Source organism: Salvelinus sp. IW2-2015, linkage group LG16, assembly GCF_002910315.2.
Source record: "Salvelinus sp. IW2-2015 linkage group LG16, ASM291031v2, whole genome shotgun sequence".
Classification (NCBI taxonomy): domain Eukaryota; kingdom Metazoa; phylum Chordata; class Actinopteri; order Salmoniformes; family Salmonidae; genus Salvelinus; species Salvelinus sp. IW2-2015.
In genome coordinates, this window is record NC_036856.1 from 34,652,087 (window position 1) to 34,663,116 (window position 11,030).

The 11,030-nt window shown below is 40.7% G+C and overlaps 1 protein-coding gene across 1 annotated transcript in view; it reads right to left on the reverse strand.

Moving 5' to 3' along the window:
- Nucleotides 1–2,738: 2,738 nt before the first annotated feature.
- Nucleotides 2,739–11,030, reverse strand: part of sgip1a (SH3GL interacting endocytic adaptor 1a) — a 51,079-nt gene continuing 42,787 nt past the window's right edge. Inside the window, 5 exon segments of the mRNA XM_070447433.1 lie at nt 2,739–2,973; nt 3,281–3,320; nt 3,322–3,386; nt 3,389–3,444; nt 9,068–9,071. Coding sequence (XP_070303534.1) covers nt 2,951–2,973; nt 3,281–3,320; nt 3,322–3,386; nt 3,389–3,444; nt 9,068–9,071 — 188 coding nt within the window. The 3' untranslated portion in view covers nt 2,739–2,950.

The following is an 11,030-nucleotide window of genomic DNA, read 5'->3' on the forward strand; positions in this document are numbered from 1 at the left end:
TCGACCTGAAGAGAGCTGGACCACAGTTCACAAGAATACTGGCAATTAGTACCACACTACGCCGTCATGGATTAAATCCTGCAGTGCACGCAAGGACCCTGCTGCTCAAGCCAGCGCATGTCAGGCCCATTCGAAGTTTGCCAATGACACACCTGGATGATCCAGAGCGAGAAGGGGAGAAGTCATGTGGTCTGATGAGACAAACACTCGCCGTGTTTGGAGGAAGAAGAAGGATGAGTACAACCCCAAGAACACCATCCCAACCGTGAAGCATGGAGGTGAAACATCATTTTTGGGGATGCGTTTTCTGCAAAGGGACAGAGACGACTGCACCGTATGAGGGAGGATGGATTGGGCCATGTATCGCGAGAATCTTGGCCAACAACCTCCTTCCCTCAGTAAGAACATTGAAGATGGGTCGTGGTGGGTCTTCCAGCATGACAACAACCCGAAACACACAGCCAGGGCAACTAAGGAGTGGCTCCGTAAGAAACATCTCAAGGTCCTGGAGTGGCCTAGCCAGTCTCCAGACCTGAACCAATAGAAATCTTTGGAGGGAGCTGAAAGTCCGTATTGCCCAGCGCCAGCACCGAAACCTGAAGGATCTGGAGAGAGTCTGTATGGAGGAGTGGGCCAAAATCCCTGCTGCAGTGTGTGCAAACCTGGTCAAGAACTACAGGAAACGTTTGATCTGTGTATTTGCAAACAGAGGTTTCTGTACCAAATATTAGATCTGCTTTTCTGATGTATCAAATACTTATGTCATGCAATAAAATGCAAATTTTACTTAAAAATTATACAATGTGATTTTCTGGATTTTTGTTTTAGATTCCGTCTCTCACAGTTGAAGTGTACCTATGATAAAAATTACAGACCTCTAAATGCGTTGTAAGTAGGAAAACCTGCAAAATCGGCAGTGTATCAAATACTTGTCTCCCCACTGTAGTTAGGTGTGTACAATAATGTTCAAGTAAAGTGTTACTCAATAAACAGCTATACAGAGAGCTACATGACACAATTCATTGATGCCTTACTTAGAAATGCCAACTAAATGGTCAGACAAAATGGACATGTACGACACTTTATGGCATGTCTAAGGCAGGGTATAAATGGTGCTATGTAGCTTCATGAAGTACAGATAGTATGCTGACATACTTTGATGCCCACACGAGGAGACCTTTTAAGTTAATATGTCATCACACACATTTTGTTCTCTATGTTGAATATCAGAGCATTCAGAAGTTTTAACATTATCAGCACAGTGTTCTTCACATGAAACAAGATGTTTTTTTTGTTGTTTAAAAAAATATTCCGCTTATTTCTACTATTTTAGAGGACTGTCTGGAGTAAACATAAAATACAAAAAGCGTTTTGGTCATCTAACCTCCCTCAAAAACCTCGTCACCATGTCATCTCACAGAGACCATTACCCATTATGCAAATAAAGCCATTGATTCAAGCGCTGGTTGGTTTGATCCGAAGGGAGTTCATCGCTGTTTTGATGCAGAATAACAACATTGAGTTGATTGGAAACAGAGCATAACATAGTCAAACCCTGACTGATTATCCATGTAATAACTATTAGTAGTACTCTAAATAACATCTGCTTCATACTGCCTGACGTACACATCCAGGTTGCATATTCATCTTGTTTTTTATTTGACCCCTCACGCGCATATATACTGTAGTCAAATCTTCTGATGCACTTGAGTTAAAAAATTATATATCTGAAATCAATTCTAAAATTATACCTTATACTTTACTGTACACAGGTTACTCAACTACACAGATAACAAAAAAGATAATTAGAATATTGATACCAGTCATTCTAAATTGCGATACCATTCAAATTCTATTCATATACAGAATCACTAATTTTTACATTACTTTTTAATCATTATCATCAATAAATAAAAATAGAATGCTGTAATGTACTCTGAAGTAGTCTACATTACGCTGTGTCGGAACAACAGAAAGGCTATTTGACAATACAAGGAAAACACCAAACGCCTTTCAGACATATATTATTAATTTAAAATGAGACTTTGTAACGGTTTTTTTATTGAGGGAACATATTATATTTGTTTTTATTGCAACCAAGAATGTATTATTGTTGCAGTGCCTAACTACTCAGAACTTTGATATTTTCTGAGGAAAATGTTGAGAGTATATGTTTGAACCCGGTGTTAAATCACTGCATTCAAAGAAGAGAGAGGAGTCTGGTAATGGTCACCATCCAAATGAACAATGTCCTTTAAACCTGCTGTGCAGTGTGTAACGCATTAACTGTAAAAACCCAACAACATAAAAACTCCAATACCCAGCATTTCATGGTAGCTCTAACCGTGTCCAATCAGAGCATGAGAGAAGCAAGAATTACGCCCTCAAACTGAATGGAGGAGTGTGAATCATGGTGCGTCTATTCATCTTAGTTCACTCAATGTCACAACCGAATGGTCTTTTTCATTACATCTTCTCCTAATAGCACATATTGATGTTGCATAAAATAAATACAGTGTATTATGTGGTAGGTTCAACGGTCGAGACTGTGATTTTGCGGTTGAGTAGCTAGTAGCTTGTAGCAGTGTTTACGTTTGAACACCACACGTTAGAGAGTGGGATAGAGAGGCAGAAGCATGTACCTTTAGAGAGGGAACCGGGTGGGTGTCTAGAGCAGCAGCAATACGATGTTCTGAAATTAATCAATTTGAATACATTTTACAAATACAATAATTACACCCTAAAACGGTCCACAAGACTATATGCAAGCTATACAATACTGCTGGGTACAGTAGGCTGTGCGGCTTGGCCTGTCTGGCTCGCGGGTTTAGAAAGAAGTGTCTGTCTGTAGGGAGGTGGTGGTGTAGGTCTGTCCTCTGTAGTATGGGATTTCATTAGTCCATTGAGATGATGATCGTCCAGTGTATTTGTTCAGTAGTAGTATGAAGTATCAGTTGTCTGCCAAGTATTTTCCTGAAAATGACGAACATGCCTTGGGTTTCAATACTTATGTGTAAAAAAGAATCATACATGCAACTATGTACACATAGCAAAACATATTTACGATAATACTGTATCAATACAGTGTAATAACACCAATTAATATCAAGTGATACACTATTTGTGTATAATCATGTAATTATTACATATGAGCGTCACGTAATTTGAGTCAATCTTTCCCTTATCTGATATTTTGTGGAAGGATGAATGCACTCCATAATAAAAGTTAGGTAGACTTATTTCTGTTTAGCAGAGTAAGTGTAGAAAGGCTGTGTCTCACCTGCAGCGAACCTCTTCTTGATGAGTGAGAAGCGGTACCTCTGGCCCAGCCAGTTCTATAATCAAAGCCTGACAGAGTGCTGCCTCGCTGGTGAACTGGACCGCTAGGGAGAGGGTTTACTGGGGCCCTCCGACAGCTGGAACCGTGCCAACAATAGAGAATGCCTGGGGACGTCACAGAGAGGGACAAAGGTTAAATATACTGCACAAACATACACATGCATTACAGTACCAGTCAAATGTTTGGACACACCTACTCATCAAGGGTTTTTCTTAATTTTTTTATATTTTCTACATTGTAGAATAAACAGTGAAGACATCAATACTAAGAAATAACACATAGAAATAACACACAAGTAACCAAAAAAGTGTTAACAAATTCTTTGAGATTCTTTGAGATCTTTAAAGTAGCACCTTTGCCTTGATGACAAGCTTTGTACACTCTTGGCATTCTCTCAACCAGCTTCATTTTGTCACCTGGAATGCATTTAAATTAACAGGTGTGCCTTGTTAAAAGTTCATTTGTGGAATTTATTTCCCTTGATGTAAAGTGTAGGGGTGTTACATAGAAGATAGCCCTATTTGGTAAAGACCAAGTCCATATTATGGCAAGAACAGCTCAAATAAGCAAATAGAAACGACAGTCCATCATTACTTTAAGACATGAAGGTCAGTCAATACGGAACATTTCAAGAACTTTGAAYGTTTCTTCAAGTGCAGTCGCAAAAACCATTAAGCGCTATGATGAAACTGGCTCTCATGAGGACCGCCACAGGAAAGGAAGACCCAGAGTTACCCCTGCCGCAGAAGATAAGTTCATTAGAGTTAACTACACCTCAGATTGTAGCACAAATAAATGCACAGAGTTCAAGTAACAGACACATCTCAACATCAACTGTTCCGATGAGACTGCCATCATGGTCAAAGGCCTTCATGGTCAAATTGCTGCAAAGAAACCACTACTAAAGGACACCAATAAGAAGAAGAGACTTGCTTGGGCCAAGAAAGACGAGCAATGGACATTAGACTGATAGAAATCTGTCCTTTGGTCTGATGAGTCCAAATTTGAGATTGTTGGTTCCAACCACCGTGTCTCTGTGAGATGCAGAGTAGGTGAACGGATGATTTCCGCATGTGTGGTTCCCACCGTGAAGCATGGAGGAGGTGGTGTGATGGTGCTTTGCTGGTGACACTGTCTGAGATTTATTTAGGATTCAAAGCACAGTTAACCAGCATGGCTACCACAGCATTCTGCAGGGATACGCCATCCCTTCTGGTTAGCYCTTAGCGGGACTATCATTTGTTTTTCAACAGGACAATGAGCCAAAACACACCTCCAGGCMGTGTAAGGGCTATTTTTTATTAATGTATTTATTTAACCCTTATTTTATCAGGTAAGTTGACTGAGAACACATTCTCATTTACAGCAACGACCTGGGGAATAGTTACAGGGGAGAGGAGGGGGATGAATGAGCCAATTGTAAGCTGGGAATGATTAGGTGACCATGATGGTATGAGAGCCAGATTAGGAATTTAGCCAGGACACCGGGGTTAACACCCCTACTCTTACGATAAGTGCCATGGGATCTTTTAGTGACCACAGATAGTCAGGACACCCGTTTAACATCCCATCCGAAAGACGGCACCCTACACAGGGCAATAATATTGCCTTGGGGCATTGGGGTATTTTTTTAGACAAGAGGAAAGGGTGCCTCCTACCGGCCCTCCAACTCCACTTCCAGCAGCATCTGGTCTGCTGGAAGTCTATTTGACCAATGAGAGTGATGGAGTGCTGCATCAGATAACCTGGCCTCCACAATCACCGACTTCAACCCTATTGAGATGGTTTGGGATGAGTTGGACTGCAGAGTGAAGGGAAKGCAGCCAARAAGTGCTCAGCATATGTGGGAACTCATTCAATATTTTTGGAAAAGCATTCCTCATGAAGCTGGTTGAGAGAATGCCAAGAGTGTGCAAAGCTGTCATCAAGGCAAAGGGTGGCTACTTTGAAGAATCAAAAATATAATATATATTTTGATTTGTTTAACACTTTTTTGGTTATTACATGATTCCTTGTGTTGCAATGTAYAAAATTGTAAGAATAAAGAAAAACCCTTGAATGAGTAGGTGTGTCCAAACTTTTGACTGGTACTGTACATCACACACGTACACAGGCACACAAACAAACATGCAAACCTGTCCACAGCACACAGCATGATATCAATCAATCAAATGTATTGATAAAGCCCTTTTTACATCAGCAGATGTCACAAAGTGCTACAAGGAAACCCAGCCTAAAACCCCAAACAGCAAGCAATGCAGATGTAGAAGCACAGTGGCTAGGAAAAACTCAATATAAAGGCAAGAACCTAGGAAGAAACCTAGAGAGGAACCAGGCTCTGAGGGGTGGCCAGTCCTTTTCTGGCTGTGCCGGGTGGAGATTATAACAGTACATGGCCAAGATGTTCAAACGTTCATAGACGACCAACAGGGTCAAATAATAATAATCACAGTGGTTGTAGAGGGTGCAACAGCTCAGCACCTCAGGAGTAAATGTCAGTTGGCTTTTCATAGCCGATGATTCAGAGTTAGAGACAGCAGGTGCAGTAGAGAGAGCGAGTCGAAAACAGCAGGTCCGGGACAAGGTAGATCTTGAATACTTGCCTGTTCTTTACATAGAAATCCTATTAAATTACTAGAGGAGATATGTCATAAACCCTCAAAGTTCCAGAATGGYGTGAAAATGGCAGCCATATTGGTCAGGGAGAAATCCAAACCATCTAATTGGAATGAATGGCAGTAGAGGCATAATCCTGATTTTACTTACGCAGGAAAATAAAAGGCATATGTTATATCAGAAATTGTGAAATAGAATTAGTCCACCTAAAACATTGTCATATGATTACAAATAAWGTTTTTATGGGTTTTATACKAATMTTCTGTCTAAATAGCCTCTAACATATATGTAAACAGACCATAKATGTCTACATTTGTGTTTTCTTGGAAAGCTGTGAGTGCTATTATATMATACAATATCAGTACTCGTTGCATTTACAACTTGTCTAAGTCCTATCATCAACTGATTTCAGCCAGCGTATAGTTGATTGACTGCATTATTTTAATGGAATGTTGGCATATTAGCAGTTAATTTGACAAATTCATGGAATCATTGCTCTAAAACTGTCTGGCTAGCTAGCTAATATTTCGATATTTTTTAGAAAATGTTGAGAGTATATGTTAACCCGGTGTTAAATCACTGCATTCAAAGAAAGAGAGGAGTCTGGTAATGTCACCATCCAAATGAACAATGTCCTTTAAACCTGCTGTGCCACGTGGTAACGCATTAACTGTTAAAAACCCAACAACATAAAAACTCCAATACCCAGCATTCATTAGCTGCTAACCGTGTCCAATAGAGGCATCGAGAAGCAAGAATTAGCCCCTCAAACTGAATGGAGGAGTGTGACATCATGGTGCGTCTATTCATCTTAGTTCACTCAATGTCACAACCGAATGGTCTTTCATACATCTTGCTCCTAATAGCACATATTTAGATGTTGCATCTAAAATAAATACAGTGATTATGTGGTAGGTTCACGGTCTGAGACTTGATTTTGCGCGTTGAGTAGCTAGTAGCTGTAGCCAGTGTTTACGTTTGAACACCACATCGTTAGAGAGTGGGATAGAGAGCAGAAGCATGTACCTTAGAGAGGGAAACCCGGGTTGGGTGTCTAGAGCAGCAGCAATACAGATGTTCTGAATAATCAATTTGAATACATTTTACAAATACAATAATTACACCCTAAAACGGCTCCACAAGACTATATGCAAGCTATACAATACTGCTGGGTACAGTAGGCTGTGCGGCCGTTGGCCTGTCTGGCTCGCGGGTTAGAAAGATGTCTGTCTGTAGGGAGGTTGGTGTGATGTCTGTCCTCTGTAGTATGGATTTCATTAGCCATGAGATGATGATGCTCCAGTGTATTTGTTCAGTAGTAGATGAGTATCAGTTGTCTGCCAAGTATTTTCTGAAAATGACGAACATGCCTTGGGTTTCAATACTTATGTGTAAAAAAGAATCATACATGCCAACTATGTTACACATAGCAAAACATATTTTACGATAATACTGTATCAATACAGTGTAATAACACCAATTAATATCACAGTGATACACATTTTTATAATCATGTAATTATACACTATGAGCGTCACGCATAATTTGAGTCAATCTTTTCCCTTATTCTGATATTTGTGAAGGATGGGATGCACTCCATAATAAAGTTACGGACATTATTTCTGTTTAAGCAGAGTAAGTAAGAAAGGCTGTGTCTCAACCTCAGCGACCTCTTCTTGATGAGTGAGAAGCGGACCCCTGGCCCAGCCAGCTATTCACAGCCTGACAGAGTGCTGCACCTCGCTGGTGAACTGGACGTAGGAGAGGGTTTACTGGGCCCTCCGACAGCTGGAACCGCTGCCAACAATAGCCAATGCCTCGGGACGCACAGAGGGACATAAGGTTAAATATACTGCACAAACATACACATGCATATACAGTACCAGTCAAATGTTTGGACACACCTACTCATCAAGGGTTTTTCTTTAATTTTTTATATTTTCTACATTGTAGAATAACAGTGAAACATCAATACTAAGAAATAACACATAGAATACACACCACAGTAACCAAAAAAGTGTTAAACAAATTCTTTGAGATTCTTGAAATTTTAAAATAGCCCCCTTTGCCTTGATGACAGCTTTTGAACACTCTTGGCATCTCTCAACCAGCTCATGTCTGTCACCTGGAATGCATTTAAATTAACAGGTGTGCCTTGTTAAAAGTTCATTGTGGAATTTATTCCTTCATGTAGGGGTGTTACATAAGATACCCTATTTGGTAAAACATAAGCCATATATGGCAAGAACAGCTCAAATAAAAGCAAATAGAAACGACAGTCCATCATTACTTTAAGACATGAAGGTCAGTCAATACGGAACATTTCAAGAACTTTGAAAGTTTCTTCAAGTGCAGTCGCAAAAACCATTAAGGCGCATGATGAAACTGGCTCTCATGAGGACCGCCCACAGGAAAGGAAGACCCAGATTACCCCTGCCGCAGTTCAAGTAACAGACACATCTCAACATCAACTGTTCCGATGAAGCTGCCATCATGGTCAAAGGCCTTCATGGTCAATTGCTCAAAGAAACCACTACTAAAGGACACCAATAAGAAGAAGAGACGTGCTTGGGCCAAGAAAGACCGACAATGGACATTAGACTGAGAAATTGTCTTTGGTCTGATGAGTCAAATTTGAGATTGTTGTTCCAACCACTGTCTCTGTGAGATGCAGAGTTAGGTGAACGGATGATTTCCGCATGTGTGGTTCCCACCGTGAAGCATGGAGGAGGTGGTGTGATGGTGCTTTGCTGGTGAACTGTCTGAGATTTTATTGATTCAAAGCACAGTAACCAGCATGGCTACCACAGCATTCTGCAGGGATACGCCATCCCTTCTGGTTAGCGCTTAGCGGGACTATCATTTGTTTTTCAACAGACAATGAGCCAAACACACCTCCAGGCGGTGTAAGGGCTATTTTTTATTAATGATTTTATTTAACCCTTATTTTATCAGGTAAGTTGACTGAGAACACATTCTCATTTACAGCAACGACCTGGGAAGTTTTACAGGGGAGAGGGGGATGAATGAGCCAATGTAAGCTGGGAATGATTAGGTGACCATGATGGTATGAGAGCCAGATTAGGAATTTAGCCAGGACACCGGGTTAACACCCCTACTCTTACGATAAGTGCCATGGGATCTTTTGATGACCACAGATAGTCAGGACACCCGTTTAACATCCCATCCGAAAGACCGCACCCTACACAGGGCAATAATATGCCTTGGGGCATTGGGGTATTTTTTAGACAAGAGGAAAGGGTGCCTCCTACCGGCCCTCCAACTCCACTCCAGCAGCATCTGGTCTGCTGGAAGTCTATTTGACCAATGAGAGTGATGGAGTGCTGCATCAGATAACTGGCTCCACAATCACCGACTTCAACCCTATTGAGATGGTTTGGGATGAGTTGGACTGCAGAGTGAAGGAAAGCAGCCAATAAGTGCTCAGCATATGTGGGAACTCATTCAATATTTTTGGAAAAGCATTCCTCATGAAGCTGGTTGAGAGAATGCCAAGAGTGTGCAAACTGTCATCAAGGCAAAAGGTGGCTACTTTGAAGAATCAAAAATAAATATATATTTTGATTTGTTAACACTTTTTTGGTTATTACATGATTCCTTGTGTTGCAATGTAAAAATTGTAAGAATAAAGAAAAACCCTTGAATGGATAGGTGTGTCCAAACTTTTGACTGGTACTGTACATCACACCGTACACAGGCACACACAAACAAACATGCAAACCTGTCCACAGCACACAGCTGATAACAATCAATACAAATGTATTGATAAACCCTTTTACATCAGCAGATGTCACAAAGTGCTACAAGGAAACCCAGCCTAAAACCCAAACAGCAAGCAATGCAGATGTAGAAGCACAGTGGCTAGAGAAAAACTCAATATAAAGCAAGAAACCTAGGAAGAAACCTAGAGAGGAACCAGGCTCGAGGGGTGGCCAGTCCTTTTCTGCTGTGCGGGGATTATAAACAGTTACATGCTGCAAACAGAGTGTTTACAAGACACTGCTCGTTGTCTCTGAATACATGGACGCACCTCAACACAATGCCCGTGCGTCCCACCAATCTCAATCACCTTACCACTCTCATGCTGTTATGACGGCTCGCATAACAGATCAAGGACCGATCAACGACTCTACAGGCTATTTAAGAGTTGTATCTACTTAGCTATTCAGACACTAGCCGAGATTCATGAGTCTATGCTAGGAAAGCAACTACATCAGGCAGTATGTCTGACTGAGATCTTGAGCAGAAAAAACAGCAAACTTTCGCGAGAGACAATACGGTGAAGATTCTTTGGGAGATAAGCTCCCCTGGATTCTCGACTACATACTATCTATTTGTCCAGTACGGAACAAGCAACGGGAAGATTGAGCGAGATATTTCACTAAAAATCTCAATTGTAGTATGCCAGACGATCCACGATCTATCTCAACAATGGCCACCCAATATTTGTGCGAGCGCGATAAATCCGAGAGAGCCCATCTATCTGTGATAGTGTAATATCGGATATAGGAGATCATTATTCTGGTATCACCTTCTCTCACGTTGACTAGCAAGAACAAATACCAGTATGCTCCTAGTTTATTTTCGAGAATATTGAATAGATTAGAAGAACTAGTCCAAGCGCGTAAAACATGTCATATTGATGACAAATAAAAGATTATGCTCTATTACATATAACCAAATGGTTCTCTCGTTCGAAACATCAGCTAAGCGCCAGTCGCATTCTACATAAGATCGACACAAGAGTATACATGATACATAGGATGATCAATTAGGTTATTCGTGAACCAATCATGCGAACGGCTGTTTAGATACATAAATGATAACTTCACGACACCCAGTAGTTACTGTCTGTCCGATGATGCATCTATACATAGCGTGTCTATCCTATCAGCTATCTATGTCATAATCTACTAGATTATCAGCCATTGGACCGAAGCTTCTAGGATTCAATGAACGTCTAATATAAACAGTCGTGCAAATTGGACATAATATGACATTTTAAGTCATGTACACTAATTCATGAATTCACCAGCTCTTAAAACGGTGTCTG